Consider the following 17,846-nt stretch of genomic DNA (forward strand, 5'->3'; position numbering starts at 1 on the left):
CTTTAAGAGAAATGTATGTGTTTATTGTACTATCTGCTTGTGTCTGCCAGATCTGGATGAGTGTGTGGCCAACGGTCGCATCTGCAACAACGGCCGCTGCGTGAACACCGAGGGCAGCTTCCACTGTGTCTGCAACGCTGGGTTTGAGATTTCAGCAGATGGCAAAAACTGTCAAGGTCTGTAAAGTTCTGACATCTGCATTAATGGAGCAGAGACACATTTAAAGGGTACTTTCCTGCAACAACCTCAGTATGTGTAATGTTATTGTTTAATGGACCATGGATCTGTTGAAGGTGGTGATTTAATACCAAGCATGTGCTGTAATAGATGGCATTTTAAATGATCTTGCTGGTGGTTTTGTGTGTTTCAGCACATTAACTACAAAATATGTACATTTCACATTGCAGCCAACTTTTTTTCCAAAAGACTCCATGTTAATTATATTTATTTCATACCTTGCAGAAATCTGTTTGTTGCCATTGGTTTTAGTTTGCTGTGAAGTCTATAAAACTTGGTAGTTTTGCTATAGATAGGTAGTCTATCTGTTGCCATTAAGGGGCCAGTATATTCCATCAGAACTGCTGTCAAACATTCAAATAGCTTTGGAAACCCCCTACCCTCTTCCTTTTGAGATGTAGGATTGGGTCGGGTGTGGCTTTTTCGGAGCAACTATAAATGCTGTCAAGCAAAATAATTGAAGATTCAGGCTTGTGTTTCTGTTCAAGTGTGCTCCAAGATCCAAAATGAAAGAGTTGGCTGCTCAAAAGCAACATTTTAAGTCCAGAATTTCTCGATTCCTGTGTTTGCTCAGTGTTTGTCTTGTGGACTCTGACAACGTATGTAGCTCGCCAGTGTAATGAGTTGTCTGCAGACTGTCAGTTCTCCAATGTGTGAGTGTCCTTGAACGCACCAAGGAGGGTTTTTTTTTAAATAGTCAAGATAGAATGAAGTAAACTAAAATGTAGTTTATCTACAAATTTGTTGTTAATGGACTAAACTGTGTAAAATCACCGCTTTGTGCCTTTAACCTCTATGTCTTCACACCTAAATGCACTGCTGTCAGTCCATAAATGTATTTCTGTTCACCCACAGACCAGGACGAGTGTCTGATCAGGAACATGTGCCTCAATGGACTGTGTATCAATGAAGATGGCAGCTTCAAGTGCATCTGTAAACCTGGATTCCTGCTGGACACCAGTGGACGCATGTGTGTAGGTGTGTTTGTCAGAAAGCCCACAGATTTTCGAGATCGCACCTTCACATCACAACAATTTGTTCTTTTGAACTGCATTTTCGGCGAGGTTGGAAGATGTCTACCTCTCTGTCATGTTCGTAGTTCTATTATGCGAGTCTTAGCACACAAGCCAAAAAATCCCCCTAAAAGCCTTGGAAAAATCCCTCAGCATCCTGGCAGGCCAGCTGGACATGTGGATATTTGGGGCCCGCCTGTTTTGAGATTCTAGCAGACAGCCTTCCCCAAACTTGTCCAGTGCAAAGAGAAAAGAGATTTGGCCGTCTCCTGAAATTGAAAAAACATGCCACGATAGGCACCGGTTTGATTAGGAGACACAAACTTGAGTCACACTATTTTGCGGTATGTGACTCTATGAGACGCTGCATGAGACTTAGATGCAACATCAAACAGGATTTAAATGAATATAATGCTTCAAACATAAACCAACGAGTGGAGAACAGTCTGTCCAGTGTTTAACCTGCAGCCGTCTTTGCTCTGCATGACTTTGGATACAGACATTTGATCTCAGAGACACTGACCTGTTTAAGTCATAGCAGAATAAATAAATAGGAGAGCAGGGTGTGGGCGAAGAGTGCTGATATATGCAGTCATTAATGGAATGTGTAGTCTAAAGGGGCCCCGGGGCCTCGTCATCTCTCTGTCTGTCCCCCAACACGCCCAGACAGAACACACACACACACACACACACACACACACACACACACACATAAACACACGCTTATGCCTGGATGTCATATCATTGTTTACGCTCATTATGATAATTATTGTAATAAGCTGACGGGATCAAGTGAAAGGAAAATAATGAACAGCAGTTCTGAATGAATCAAGTACCTGAGGACTTAAATAACCACACTGCTTTATTTTAATGGATCCTAACCTCTTCTCATTTATTGTGTGAAGCTGAAGTGCATGAAGAAATGATGTTGCTGTGTCTGGTTCTAGACATCGATGAGTGCGAGACTCCAGGCATGTGCATGAACGGCCACTGCGTCAACACGGAGGGCTCCTTCCGCTGTGAGTGTATGGCTGGGATGGCAGTGGGCCTGGATGGACGGGTCTGTGTTGGTGAGTAAATGTCATGCTTTGCTTCAGGAGTTACTGAAGCCGACACCCTCATTCTGTGTCCCCTCGCTTCAGTCTAGCTTTCTCTGAAGGTTCTCTGAGGCTGCACAGAGTTTTATTTTTTATGCTCAGGTTTCCACTGAATACTTGCACAGGTGTCCATGTGCCTCTATTACCCAACTGTGATTGGACAAAAAGCTTTTTCCAAGTAACTGAAAGCTCAGAGTGAGCATACTGTTAAGGATTAATCTCACAACTGTCTACACAGCTTAACCCGAATAACCACAACACAAATATTTTCCAGTTCAGTGATGAAATAAGCAAAACTAAATGTGACAAAGCGGAGAATAATCACATCGTAATAAACTTCAGCACCAGCTTATCCTGTTAACCTGCTGCAACCACATGCTCACTACCATTAATGAGCGCGCATTGATCAGTGCTGGTAGATGTTGTCCTGCCTCCATCCTGCTGAACTGGCACTCGGAGAGCAGATCTGTTTATGCCTTTATTTTCACCATTCCTACATTCCCCCGAATGACATTTCTTTGTGTATTGTGTGGGAAGTGTTGAAATGCTGTTGTTCGCCCTGGGTGAGTTTTCGTCAGGATGATATCAGCGCAGCAGAATGCCTCAAGTCCCTGGATATTACGGGGAGAGAACGAGCGTTTGTTTTGCTGGTGTTGTTGTTTATTGGAGCTCCGGACTCTCGCCTCCCTTTCTCTCTCTGTCGCTCTGCCTCTAGCCTCCATCCAGGTCTCTCATCTCTGTTTCTCACACGCTCTGTCTTGTCTTGTTTTGTCTGAAACAGACACACACATGCGCAGTTCGTGCTATGGTGGCTACAAGCGAGGGCAGTGTGTTAGGCCTTTATTTGGAGCTGTGACCAAGTCGGAGTGCTGCTGTGCCAGCACAGAGTACGCCTATGGAGAGCCCTGCCAACCCTGCCCACCACAAAGCTCTGGTACGGTTATTCAAATCACTCCACCCTTTACACATATGGAGAAACCTCCTGCTGCCTGACAAACACACACAGACACACACACACACAGCTTGTGTTTACTTCAAAACACACCTGCCTCCTCTCTGACATAACAGCTTGGATTTCATAAATGACAGAATAACAGTGAAGAAGTCATGGCTAAGTTGTTTGACAGAGATGCCAACAGTTGACAGCCTCCACACACACACACACACACACACACATGCACAAACACACACGCCGTAAAGTCACTTCTCATTAGTCCTGCCAATTAAAGTTTCTATATCAAAAGATGCCAGAGCTGCACCACATTAAGGACACGGTTTTATATACATCAGGGCTAAATGAGAAAGCTGGGAAATGGATAATGACATGGTATTAAACGTTTTCCTTTGCGATATCCTGGATTTTGGCAAATGTGATATTTTCCCAAACACTGTTATTTCGTCTTCTTTATCAACCAAACTGTGCTGTTTGTGTGTTTTCCCACAGCTGAGTTCCTGGCTCTGTGCCCCAATGGCGTCGGCACAACCGGCGATGGAAGAGGTAATGAGCGCAAGCTTGTCTTGTGTTTCATTGATATTAAAAAACATTCACAGCCATGGGAATTAAATGTTTTTATTATTTGGTGTTCCTGCTGCGACGTTCAACAGGTTGTTCTTTGCCTTCTCAGATATTAACGAATGTGCCCTCGACCCTGACAACTGCCAGAATGGGGTGTGTGAGAATATGTTGCGGACATATAAATGCACCTGTAATGAAGGCTTCGAGGTCGACCTGACGGGCAAAAACTGTGTTGGTAGGTGAACGGGTTGTAACGTCCTCTTATGGTGCCCTCATATCAAAGGCAGTGTGAGGAAAGCTGTCATGTCTCTCTTCCTGTGTTCTCCCTCAGATATTGACGAGTGTCTGCTAAACAGGCTGCTGTGTGAAAACGGTCTGTGCAGGAACACGCCAGGCAGTTTCACCTGTCAGTGTCCCAAAGGATACCTCTTCAATCCTGAGACAGACGTCTGCGAGGGTCAGAGACTCATTCGTTCGGCTGTACAGTGCAACGTCATGCATGTGGCGTGTCTGCTAGATCAGATGAGAGACGGCCTTGTTTTTGTCTCCCACAGATGTGGACGAGTGTAAGTCCAGCCCCTGTATTAACGGAGATTGTAGGAACAGCCAAGGGTCCTTTGTGTGTTTGTGCTCAAAGGGCAGTTCGCTGGACAGCTCTGGGCTGGAGTGCATAGGTAAGTGTGATTAATAAAAAGATATCAACCTCAACCTCTTCAAATCTATCTGTATTTAATAGTATCAAGTATTAAAAGTAGTTATGGTTTAAAAATTAGCAGCTTTTTTTCCACTCTTTATTAACAAAAAGAAAAGCTGTCCAGCCTCAGGTTTAACGTTGCAGCAGCTCAGTGATGAACTGCAACAACGTGAGACGAACTGGGTCAAACACTGTACCAGTGCTGTGCCCTGTTACATTTTGGCAAAAAAAATAAGCAGAAATTGGAACACTTGAATGAAATGAGCGCTTCCTTTGAAATGAAGAATTAAGTTTTCCTGTCTGGTGCAAGTTGACCACTAGAAAGCCGATCAGCATTCTTTCTTATTTTATGGAGATTTGATGGAAGATTCTCTAATTAAATGCAGAAATCTGGCAATCAGATGACACTTTCTTTCCCGCGTTGACCTGCATGTTATTTGATTCTGCACAACTGAATATTTAGTAACTGTAAGGTTCATAAAACAGAGACTACGAAGAGCACCTGCTGGCTGAAGATAGTCAACGGTCGCTGTGAGGTCAACATCAATGGTGCTACACTGAAGTCCCACTGCTGCGCCACACTGGGAGAAGCCTGGAACAGCCCGTGTGCCAAATGTGAAAAAGGTGACATGATCAAGATGCTCCACTCTGCACATTTTAGTGAATTCTAACTGTACCATCTAACTGCATTGACTGACATAGCCTTGTGTGCCCTCCTTTTCCAGATCCAATCTGTAGTAAAGGCTTTGCGAGAGTCAAAGGAAATGTCTGTGAAGGTAAGCTCATGCCACGTGCTCTGTGCAGACGCGGAAATTCAGACTTGCTGTATGTGAACCTGTTGCTGATGTCGTTTTTTCCTCTGCCGACTGTCAGATGTGGATGAGTGTCAGGTGTTCCCCGGAGTGTGTATCAATGGCAAGTGCATCAACACACCGGGATCCTTTTTCTGCCAGTGCCCTCCAGGAATGACGGTTGATGTCAGTGGCAGGACGTGCATTGGTGGGTGCCGTACATGTGAAGTGGTATTGATGTCATCTTAATGTCTAAATGTCGTGTGTGCTGGTGTTTCTCTTGTTCTATCTGCCTGACTGAACTTGTGCAATAAATGTATGATTTATACCACTGTGTGTGTGTGTGTGTGTGTGTGTGTGTGTGTGTGTGACTTCCAGACCTGCGTACAGAGCAGTGTTACCTCACCCATGAGGATGAGCGCTGTGGGGCTCCTGTCTCAGGGAAGCACCGCGTGGATGCCTGCTGCTGCTCAGTGGGTGTCGCCTGGGGCCCTGAGTGTGACGAATGTCCGGAGAAGGGCACTCCCGAGTACGCCCAGCTCTGTCCACGTGGCCCAGGCTTCTCACATAGGGGTGACTTCATCAACGGCAGACCCTTCCTCAAAGGTATTGTACCATCCACAAACTGCATTCACTGCCTGAGCTGTTCCATCAGCGGTCTCTCATCTGTCTTCATCCCTCTGCTCTGTACCGTAGATATAAATGAATGCAGGATGATAAACACCCTGTGCTCGAACGGAAGGTGTAGAAACACCATCGGCAGCTTCCGTTGTCGCTGTGACAACGGCTATGCTCTGGACTCTGACGAGAGGAATTGCACCGGTGAGTAGTATTGAACACAGTTATCTGATTAATTGAAATTAACCAACAGTGATCTGATAATTGATTAATCTTTTAAGTCATTTATGAAGCAAAAATGTGAAGCATCTCAAATGTGCTTTTCTCTGGTTTCTATCATTGTAAATTTGATATCTTTGGGTTTTGGGTAGTTTCTTGGCATTCGATGACGCCACCAATCATGATGGGCGTATTTCACTATTTTCTGACATTTTATCAACCGAAGATATAAGTGATTCACTGAAAAACAAGATTAATTTATAATGAAAACAATCATTAGATGCAACCGTAGTGGTGAGTACTGCACACAACATCTCATTAACTGTTACCTAAGAGTGATGTTGAATTTGAGCTGTACATGAATCAGCGGGTCACATATTTGCAGCACTGTGAAAGCTGACATGTACATAGCTGCTATTTTTGGCTGGAATGTTTGCTCAACATCAGCTATGACAATATCTCCATTTTATCTTTACAAGTCTCACCATTCTTCATCCGTCCCCCTCTCTGAATCCCTCTGCCAACACTAATTACAGTAAAGTGGTGTAAAGCCACTGCCTACATTCAGCTCATTCAGTCTAATGGGAGTCTGGCTGCTTCGGACTTGTTGGAACTGGTCCCTGTAGTCTGGTTAGCTACATTACTGCTCCGCTGAAATGTGCACACATCATTTTAGGTTCAAATGCCAGTACCGTAGCTTTATTCTGAAATAATTTATAGGCCCTTAGTTAGTAAATGATATCTGGGACCTTTTAACCCCATATGAGCGAAATCCCAGCCCAAAGTCTTAACGTTAAGTGTTTCAAAACGGGATTAAATTCAAAAGGGATCAGGCCTTTAGCTTTAGACTTTGGAAGAATCTACTTGAAGAGCTAAGGCTGCCCAAATTATCTTGGAATTCACCTCTTAATCTCATTTCATAGTTTTTCTTTCATGTAGTAACCTTTTGTTGGTCATTTTGTGCTGTTATGCTCTGTTTGCCTTACATTTAAATTGCATACCTTAGCTTCATTGCTTTTACAACTGATCTTATCTGTTTCTGACTTCTGTGTTGAATCACTTTGTTACTGACTTGAAAATCTCTACAAAAACAAATGTTTTTATCATGTTTATCATTTTCTCTGCATGCATGAATGTTAATGCAGTTTTAAATGGAAGGTCTACCTCGCTGAGTTTTGCTGCATTGCTCTCCTGTAGATATCGACGAGTGCCGCATCTCTCCCGACCTGTGTGGACAGGGCAGGTGTATCAACACAGCGGGCGATTTTGAATGCGAGTGCTTCGAAGGCTACGAGAGCGGCTTCATGATGATGAAAAACTGCATGGGTGAGTGACGAACCCTCACACACCAACACCTGCTTGTAATCACGCTGGCCTCATCAGCTTGAGACGGTTTGGCGCAGTTACATGCAGAGACAACACTCCTTCATATTAAATCACTCAGTCTCTGAGGACATGAGAAAGTTGATCCCCTTCACAACTCTCTCGCACAGAGAGCGGAGAGCTTTGCCAACCTGTGACGGTCTCCAAGTAAAGGGAAGGCCTGCCACACAGCTCCAGTCCCAATCACAACCCAGCCATCTCCTCCAGGCTCCCTCTTGGGCCATAAGCTCTGGATGAGGTGCTTCGCCTAACATGCCAGACCTGAAACTCACTGTTTAGACGGCTGATGTAATCTGAAGTTTCCAGGCTGTGTGCAATTCCATATATGTGTGTATGTGTGTGTGCGCGAGAGAGGAGGAGAATTAAACTGACTTTATTTAAACCCCTGTGGGGTGTTGAAAGGGTCTAGTCTGTGCAGCCCAAGTGTCGTCACAATCGCTTCGCAAAACTGCTCCATAAGGTCTTAAAGATAATTGTCCTTTATTACATACTTGACCTGCATGTGAGAGACACCCAATCAGCTGCACAGCAAAATGATTTTTATATGCAGCTACAAGTCCTAATGTTCTGCCGTCTGTGAAAATACTTAATGCTCTATTTCTGCTCTGGTCTGCCTTTGACGCCGTTTGATTAAATTCTTGGAAGAAATCGCACACACAAAATGGAGACTCTCAATACTTTTGTTGGCGTATAGCCAGCCGCCATTAGACCAAAATTGGCAAGACAAAATTTACTTGCACGCCGTGGCAAAAAAATTCAGCTTGGACTGGGAATAATGTGGGCAGAGTTGCAATCATAAGCTGTTGGTACTGACTTGGCTTGCAGGCGAACAAAAATAAATAACAAGTAAAAGCACTTTTTTGAAAAGTTTTTCATCATTAATCTTGTTTCTTGTTATCACTACCAGCCGTGGAGCTGCTGCTTGTATTCTTTTACCGTGCAGCTATAAGTTATAAAGAGTGAGTGTCTGAACCCTAACATTAAATATTGCTTCTTGTGTCTGTGTGTGTACTTTACATGTGCGCTGTCAGACATCGACGAGTGCGAGAGGAACCCTCTGCTGTGCCGTGGAGGTGAATGCGTCAACACGGAGGGCAGCTTCCAGTGCGTTTGCCCCGAAGGACACGAGATCGCGCTCGACGGGTCGGCCTGTCTCGGTGAGTCCGGCAAAGTCTTCCTCTTTCTCGCCTTTCTCCGTTCTTTGAGGAATCTGCGTGGCAGGCTGCAGTTTCTACTCTGTCGGAGGGAAGAAAAGTAAGTGGAGATGCTGTCACACAGCAGTCTGAAGGACAGGGGAGCTTTGGATGATCCCCCTCCATCTGCCTCTGTTTCTGCCTCTGTGTGTGGGCTCACTGGAGCTCTGTGGGAGTGTTTTGAGTCAGGTCTGTGTGCAGAATGTGCGGGATGTATGTCTTTTGATACATGGCCTGATATGAACTTGAGACTAGCGTGCTTGAGTCCACTTGAGTCTCGTAAAGGTAAAGAGAAAATCTTTGTGAAATGAAAGAGGATATTAGATTTGGAGAGTTTTTGTAGTTTTTGTAGAGAACTTTAAAAATTGTTGTACTTTTAAATATTTATTTTCGCTTTAAATACGATCCTTACTTCTTTGATTGTATTTGTGACCGTTTGTGCAGCTCTGTAGCTATTACTCTTTATGCTGCATTTTCTTTTATTCTGAAATGTCTGTTTTTTGGATGCAGCATCCTTTAGAGGCCAGCCTTTCATCCTCTCATTGATAACAGACGCAGATTCAGCCATCTTGTTGTATACATACAGTTTAAGCATCACCCTTTCTGTGAAATGCCCTACTGAAGGCTTAGTGCTGAAACATGTTGGCTGAATAACCAGCAGACTCCTCCAGAAAGTCAGTTAGTGCTGCATGTAATTATTTTTTCACATTGTGGTTGCTTGAGCACGTAATTGGCTGGAGAGGTGGCGGAGTAGTAACTTTTCCAGAGCTTTCTATAGTTTCACATCTCTCATGTTTAGTTTATTGCAGTGAGCTGACCGTGCATTATTCACTGGGTGTCATTCTGATGACCTCATGCCGTCTGTGAAACTTTCAGTCCATGATCTAATGCTCAATCACTGCCCTTAAAGCTCATTTGTTTTCTTTTTTACCACCCAAAGTAATAAAAACAATGAAAGCATTACTCTAAACTGCCCACCTTGTCCCTTCTGAGACAATGGTCTTAATTATCTTGGGCGAAGTAACATATTGAAGTGCTAAAATGATAATAAACTTTATTTATGTAGCAAATTTCATGCAGATGGGTGTAATACAGTGTGTTTAGTGATATCAGATCCCTTGTTTAAAATGCCATTTTTATCACTCTGAGGCCTTGAATCCATCATGATAACTTTATAATTGAACGCTGATTAGAGGTCTCTACTGTAATCCAGTGGTCTCAGGCGGTCGCTCAGTTAAATAGTTTATGCACGCATGTACACTTAAGAGCTTTAAGGGTGCATTAATCAATTCATTTTTTAGGTCACTTTTAACCAAAATTGCCAAAAATGACTGGTACCAATTTGTCAGATGTGAATAATTGCTGTTTTAGTATTAAACTCCATATCGCTGGGTTTCAGACTGCTGGACTGCTTTTTTTTAATTGTCTGTAAGAGCTTGATCATTGCTCTGTTCGTTCCCAGATATCAATGAATGTGAGTTGAGTGACAGGCTGTGCAGGAATGGCCAGTGCGTCAACATGATCGGCCGCTACCAGTGTTCCTGTGACACGGGATACAAATCTACTGAGAACAGACTGGACTGCGTTGGTGCGTATTGAACATTACATTACACATTACTATTTCCTTTCAAAGATATCTGTTTGTTTGCACTGAGGCAATGCCAGCAGTGTGTGACAGTGTGTTTTTCTGCCTGTCAGACATCGACGAGTGTACCATCGAGAATGGTGGCTGCGAGACTTTCTGCACCAACTCAGAGGGTAGCTATGAGTGCAGCTGCCACAGTGGATACGCCCTGATGCCCGATCTGAGAAGCTGCACTGGTAAGCAGCTTTGCATCTTGCCCATCTGTCTCTCATTGTGTCGCATTCAATCGAGGCAGTTTTTAAATCATCTTAATAATTAAATGAAAGAATAAATTAAGTAAGAATTATTAAATGTGCCTTTGCAGAACTTGTCATGTTGACTGAAGAAAACTGCCTTTCAGTAATTTAAAACAGGTTTTATAGATTGTACAAGAACTGGTAGCACTGATGTAATTCAGTGTAATTTCAGTGTTGTTTGTGCAAAAGAAGAGCTGCATATTGCAGTACCAGTGCTCATCAAAATGTTCACATCATTGCACATCATCACAGCCCTGACAGTCCTTTCTGATTTATGAGTGAAGAAGTAAATGTACACCAGTATTATCTTGTATATGTCCCTGGAAGCATTGTTTAATGCATTCTTCACGTGTCTTTTTAAAAACTGTATGGTACCCCAACACATGATCCTGGATTACTAGGTTTCTTCCTGTCCTTTACACGTTCTCTCTGATTTGCCTTTCTGCCTCTTTGCCTTCAATCCTCAGATATTGACGAGTGCGAGGAGAGCCCCGACATCTGTGATGGTGGCCAGTGCACCAACACCCCAGGGACGTACCAGTGTCTCTGCTTTGACGGATTCATGTCGTCAGAAGATATGAAGACCTGCCTCGGTAATGGATGCACATGATACATGTCCAAAACTCTTCATCCGCACCCTCTGCAGCTCTGTGCTTATTAGATCCAGTTCTCCTAGATTTACTGAAACGGGGTAATGATCAACTTAAAGGTTATCCAAGATGTGAGTCATGAGAATAAGACTTAATGACTCAGATCTATGATTCTGTGTGTGAGGGAACAGAGAGCAATGTTGTTGTTGTTCACTTAAAAGACAGTGAATATTGTGTTAGTTGGGTTGAGCAAGGAGGAATGCGTGACATTTAGACGCCTGGTTCCACTGAGCTGAGAAAACAAAAACCTGACATCAGTGATGTAAGGACTTCTAAATGGGTCTGCACAAACACATGCTTTATTATTGCTGTATTTATTAAAAGTGAACACATTTTAAAGCCTTAATATAGTTCATGATGTAATTCCTTTGTGACTCACTTGCATATATCACAGCTTATCAAAACCTGTTTGGCAGGCCGAATCAGCCAGCAGCTAATTCAGTTTTATTCATTGTTATAAACTTTTCCTTTATGGTAGTTGTGTTTAGCAAATTAACATTCTTGCTCTTTCGCTGTTTCGCTGTTTTTTTCCCCCACCCTGTGTAGATGTGGATGAGTGTGAGCTGAACCCAAACATCTGTCTGAGTGGGAAGTGCGAGAACACTAAAGGATCCTTCATCTGCCACTGCGACCTGGGATACTCTGTACGCAAGGGAACCACAGGCTGCACAGGTGAGCGAAACAAACGCACACGTGAGCAGTTCTGACTCACAACATAACATCCTGTCAGTGGAAGAACGTGGATGGGAGTGAAAGGATGGTGAGTCAGTAGAGGGCTGCTCCTGATTAAGTGGCAGAGAAGTGTGTGTGTGTGTATGTGTGTGTGTGTTTGTGTGTGTGTGTGTGGTTTTGTTGAGCGAAAGGGGTGAAAGCAAGTCTAAGAGAGAGGTGAGAAATGAGAGGATGCACGGAGAATGTCTGGCTAACCAGAAGCAGCCCTAACATTACTCACCCTCATTCAAGAGCTCCTGTCTGACTTGATGAGAAACACGCTTACAAACACACATAACACACACTCACATGCACCAGGAGGCAACAGCAGCAGGAGCAGTGAGATCACTATTTTCTGTCTGATGTATGCATCACACTGCACCTTTGTTTATTCCTTTGTTGCTCTTTCATTAAGGCCAGTTAAACATTACGTGATGGTTGGAATAGTTCTGCCGCACGTAATCACCTGTAACGGCTCCAGAACACATAAATACAAAGTCCATCCGGCCGGTAGAGTCTTTTGCTAGTTTGGACTCACTCCTCGTCTAGCCAGAGTTAAGTCTGATTTATATGGCCACTTAAAAGCTTGGGATGGAGGGCTAGTTGAGAGTTTGGCCAATGATCTTATCTTGCCTCGTAGCGGTGATCAAAATGAGTCAGACACACAGTCAGCAGCAGCACGTCTTCCTTCAGACGCAAATAAGCAGGTCTGTCTGAAGTATGAGTCAAACTCACTAACTCACACAAATCGTTGCTCATTCTAATCCCATTAAAATGTCCATGCGGTGTTTTCCTTGTTTTGAGAAAGCTGGAGTTGCAGTAAAGCGGCCGGTTCTGATTCACAGGTTTGGAATTTCAGCCCCAGAATACCAGGGAATCAAGACGCTAATTCCTCTCAGGCAGGCAGGATGTCTTGTTATAGACAAGTGAACAAAACCTGCTACTCTTTTTGGATCTGATCCCTTTCCAATATATTCAGATGAAAAATGCATGAGATGAGATGGTCGTCGCCGTCGAATTGCCTCATGTGACCGCATTGGTATGGGTGGACAAAATATTCTTGCGTGTGCGTGTGTTAATGAGCGAGTGGTGCTCTTAAACCCAGATTTGATCCAGCTGTTGATGAAGCTCCCACAAGAGTAATTTCCCTTTTTTATTCCACAACACTGAGAACTCGGGGGCAGGGTGTGAGTATTTGTCCACTTAAGCATTTTTGTGTCTTTGCATGTGTATTGGAAAGTTAGGACTGGGTGGAGATGTACTGGTGGCCTTTACAAGGCTGGGAATGTCAGCTTTCAACAGAGGATCAAGGCGATGGGTTAAGCATGTAGACTTTATCATCCTTGAGCTAAATAACAAAATAGGTCATTTTAGTTATATACTATGTAACTCTAAAAACAAGAAATAACACAGATGAAAAGTTTAACTCAAAAGCAATAAAACACGCCCTTGTTCAATTCAATAAACTCCGGAGTTTTGCTTCTACAGTCTTGCTTGGTGTAGTATGACCAGTAGCTTATCTTGGCTAATGTTAGTCAACGCTGATAAACTGTATTATTATTATTATATTGTTGTGTAACTGACATATGAGTCAGTTTGCTACTGTAATGACTCTTATCCACTTGTGCTACTGTTATACTACATTTTGCTATTCACCGTTATCCTGTCATTTCGTGGCTACTTGTGGCCACATAATCTCACTTAAACTGGTACTGCCATCATCAGTACCTTATGGTGACTAATGTTAGCTAATGTTAGCAAAACTGACGTTACTGAGTCATTTTGCTACTGCTACTGTCACACTTTATTTAAAATTTACTTATATCTTACATTATTGTTATGAAGTCTATGGCCACGTAGTCTCATTTGTACTGGTTCTGCTTGGTCTGACATGACAAGTAACGTTAGCTTACGTCGGCTAATGTTAGCTAATGCTAGCTAACTTCAGATTGATATTGTTCTTTAAATGACATTACCAAGTCAGTTTATGACTCTGCTCTTCCCTGTGGCACTATTACCCTACATTTTAATGTTCACCATTATCTTATTGACACATGAGTCCACAAGTCTCAGTTTAACAGATTTTTCTTGGTCTGGTATGAAAAGTAGCTATGGTGGCTAACAGTAATGTTGGCTAATGTTAGCAAAGTTTACATAGATATTGGTGTATAACTGACATTACTGAGCATCCGGGTGGGTTCACTACTCTCTGTACTTCTGCTACTGCTACATTACATTTATATCTTGATGACTATGTGGCTGTTAGTTAATGTTAGCAAACTTTAGCTCGATATTGTTGTGTAGCTGATATTACTGAGTCACTTCCTTCAAATGCAGAGAAGTGAGAACATTTAATATGCTTAATATGGCTAGGATCGGCCAGGTTGCTGGGAAGGCAGCCAAGCTAGCAGACATTTAGTAATACAGTGAGACAGGCAGATAGACAGACAGACAGAAAAGGCTAACAGATAAACAGACAGGCAATCAGGCAGGTATTATATATAACAGGGAGACGGCTACGCTGCCAGGTAGGCAGATGTGTAATTCTCTGTTATCCCTTTTTATCCTTTTTTGCCTTTCATCTGTCAAACATTAGCTGTAGTTAAATCAAGCCTCTTCTTTGACACCAGCTGTGACCGCTGACACGCTTCTCGCATGCAACAACCCCTGTTTGCATTCTTCATTTCCACATGAGTGTGTTGATGAATGCGTCTGTGTGTGTGTGTTTGTTGAGCTCTCTCTGTCATCAAAGGCTTGGGGGAAATGATCTCTAATTCTGTCTGTAATCCAGGGAGATTCGTTTGCTCCCAGCCCTCACATTAACCCCGTCATCAAATGTAGTGTAAATATACCGTACCCTCTCCTCAGGAAGACTGTAAACCAGCAGCACTAATCTCTAATTGACAGTGTTTTGAATTACTACCCTCACAAACACAGACTCACAAAGAGGAGTGTGTCTCATTGGCTGATAAGTCCTAACATCTTGATTGAGTTCATAGCATGGCTTCCCTTGATGTATAGGGACACACACACACACACACACATGCACACACACTTGCACAATCCGTCTAGCAAAGCTGAAACTAGGAATGCACGATAACTGTTTTTTAAAACCGATACAGATAACTTTCAGCTCCTAAAGGCCGATACCGATAACAGACACATATACCTTACATCATGACATCAATACTACGAACAAAACCAAAAACAGTTTTGACTCTTTAAATGAAGAGATATTTATTTTTTCCAATGAAAAACTACTGGTAAGCCTCTCAAACATGTTCTCAAAGCTATCAAACAAACCTTTTTGATATCTCACATCAATTTAAATAAGGTGCATTACTTACTGATATAAAAACTAAAAGCCCCTCGAACTGATGCAAATACATGCATCAGGATTACAAACTAAAAAAGTGCATTACAGATGCCAGAAGTTTACAAAAATAAATATACATAGAAAACTAATGCACTGACATGAAGCGATGGTTATATTTCAGGTGGCTGATCAGGTTTGAAGTATTAAAGCTCGTGCTATTTCTCCCTCCTCGTGGAACTCGCTTGGAACATTTTTTACGAATAACCAGCGAACTGTCTTTTTCAGAAACTTTGAAGAAGTCTGAACTCTGAGCTCTTTTCTTGCATGAGGGGATATTCTTGATTTTTCCCAGTGAGAAAGAGTTTTTCTGATTATGCCAACGTCACTTGAACACAGCATTCTCTGCAGGCCATTCCGGTCTCATACTGGGAGTGAGGCCCTGCCGTGCTGACAAAAATAGATATGTTATCGTGGTTATTTGTCGTTATTTGATTAAAAAGGAATGAAAGACTAAGAGTAAGAATGATATCCTAATGCTAAGACTATCATGCACCCCCCTATCGTGAAACATCCAGTTCTCGGGCTCAAGGCAAGGTATCATGTCGGTCGGTGTTTCACAGGGTTGCCTTGACTCAAATTAGCAGTCATCATTGTTGTAGCCCCATACAGGCTTTTTTGTACCATGTAGTTGGTCATGTAAGAACTGCCTGAGGAACAAGAGCTGCAGAGCCACAGCCACAGTATCTTATCACCAGCAGCTGCTTCATGGAGATCCTCATTGGTTACACCCTACAGCATGTAAACAGCTTTATGGGCAGGGTAGATTTTAATAATAGCCAATTTAATTGTTCCCATTAATTGTTGTTGTTTATTAGAATCTAGGGCCACATACAATAGGTTAGCAAATACAGAGAGGTATTTTTATAACCACATTACTGTATCTACTAAGTACTTCAATATTTCATCCATTGGCAGAGTTCAAATATAATTATAATGGTTTTGCCGTGAAGGAATGTTTATTTGTAGAGTTGGCACATTACCACATCACATTTTTATAGAAATTATATTTGGGAAAGATTAAATTTCCGAACCTGACATCTGGGGTGGTGAGAAAACCAACCATGAGCATTAAAGGAGAGCTGTTATAAAAGCCTCATATGAGAGGTGCAGCGTCTGTGGGTCTGTGGGTGAAGAGGGAAATCTTTGCCTAAAATAACCTCAGAAATACTAGTACAGACAGAGCAGACAGAACAAGGCCTTAGCATTAGGATATCATTCTCCCTCTTAGTCTTTTTTATAGCTTTCTGGACAGACCTGCACAATGAAAATCCAGAGACTGGGTCTGCTCATTAAACCTCTGCAGGAAGGCTATTAGTATCAGAGATCATGAGAATGTCTCTGTGCCTTCTGCTCTGAAATACAGCTCTCCGTGGATGAAGACAGTGACCCAGAAAGACTTAATTCTGTTGTCTCCTGCTGTCTTTATACAATTCAAACCAAGCATCAACTCACTCCACAATGCCAAGAACCCCACTGGAACGAGAATGCAGACCCAAATCATTAGACCATCAGCGCAGTGTCTACTTTTCTTTACGCGGCTACTCATTTGTTTTCCCTCTCTTTTCAGATATCAATGAGTGTGAGATTGGAGCCCATAACTGTGACAGACATGCTACCTGCACCAACACAGCTGGCAGCTTCAAATGCAACTGTGCACCAGGGTGGATTGGCAACGGCCTCAAATGCACAGGTAAGGCTGATGACCTCAAATAGTATATATGTAATCTGTGGTGTATATAATCTGCATATTATGATGCATCAAAATAGAAGAAATATAGACTTCAGTGGCATTTTATCAACTGGTAAAGAAATACTTCCTATTTTTTTCTCCGGCATGACAAGAAAATAACTTTTTCTTCGAGCTGGTCTGAAAATAATAAAACGCACAATGAAGTGATCCCATGAAGAAGAAGCCAAAGTCTAAAATACAGTATCTTACAGTATTCCTGTTTGCCATAGTCCTCCATTTTTGTCCTAAAGCTACAGTGATAAAAACACATAAATGATCCACGCTGTTGCACTGACTGACCCACAGTAATCTATGACTGAAAAAAGCCCCCAACAAATGCAGTTTTCACCCCAGTCTGAGTAACATTTGTCAAAAAGTTATTTTTTAGCATTTATGTAATTTGCACAAATGAGCTTGTGGTTAAGTGCCACAGACATAGAGAATTCACAAAGAGAAAGCTGCACTAATGCGCTTGTTTTTGGTCTTTTCATAGGTTTTGTTAACAATGAGAAAAATCTAGAATATCACCAGTCTCGTCCTTTCTTCAGCATTTGGATGAAGTAGGTTCCACCTGCATACATGTAATTGCTTTTGGACTTTGTTGTGTTTCAGACCTGGATGAGTGCTCCAATGGGACACACATGTGCAGCAACAACGCTGACTGTCACAACACCATGGGCTCATATCGCTGCACCTGCAAGGAGGGTTTCTCTGGAGATGGATTCTACTGCTCAGGTC

The 17,846-nt window shown here is 42.6% G+C and overlaps 1 protein-coding gene across 1 annotated transcript in view; it reads left to right on the forward strand.

The window, feature by feature from the left end:
* fbn1 (fibrillin 1) overlaps nt 1-17,846 on the forward strand; it is a 60,613-nt gene that overhangs the window by 18,914 nt on the left and 23,853 nt on the right. Inside the window, exons 15-35 of the mRNA XM_041943406.1 lie at nt 51-176; nt 1,093-1,215; nt 2,198-2,320; nt 3,129-3,281; nt 3,792-3,845; nt 3,973-4,098; nt 4,195-4,320; nt 4,418-4,537; nt 5,044-5,181; nt 5,283-5,333; nt 5,431-5,556; nt 5,727-5,954; nt 6,045-6,170; nt 7,383-7,511; nt 8,600-8,725; nt 10,224-10,349; nt 10,460-10,582; nt 11,110-11,235; nt 11,839-11,964; nt 16,947-17,069; nt 17,721-17,843. Coding sequence (XP_041799340.1) covers nt 51-176; nt 1,093-1,215; nt 2,198-2,320; nt 3,129-3,281; nt 3,792-3,845; nt 3,973-4,098; nt 4,195-4,320; nt 4,418-4,537; nt 5,044-5,181; nt 5,283-5,333; nt 5,431-5,556; nt 5,727-5,954; nt 6,045-6,170; nt 7,383-7,511; nt 8,600-8,725; nt 10,224-10,349; nt 10,460-10,582; nt 11,110-11,235; nt 11,839-11,964; nt 16,947-17,069; nt 17,721-17,843 — 2,622 coding nt within the window. The remainder of the gene's footprint in view (nt 1-50; nt 177-1,092; nt 1,216-2,197; nt 2,321-3,128; nt 3,282-3,791; nt 3,846-3,972; nt 4,099-4,194; nt 4,321-4,417; nt 4,538-5,043; nt 5,182-5,282; nt 5,334-5,430; nt 5,557-5,726; nt 5,955-6,044; nt 6,171-7,382; nt 7,512-8,599; nt 8,726-10,223; nt 10,350-10,459; nt 10,583-11,109; nt 11,236-11,838; nt 11,965-16,946; nt 17,070-17,720; nt 17,844-17,846) is intronic.

This window comes from Chelmon rostratus, chromosome 1, assembly GCF_017976325.1.
Source record: "Chelmon rostratus isolate fCheRos1 chromosome 1, fCheRos1.pri, whole genome shotgun sequence".
In the NCBI taxonomy this organism is placed as follows: Eukaryota; Metazoa; Chordata; class Actinopteri; order Chaetodontiformes; family Chaetodontidae; genus Chelmon; species Chelmon rostratus.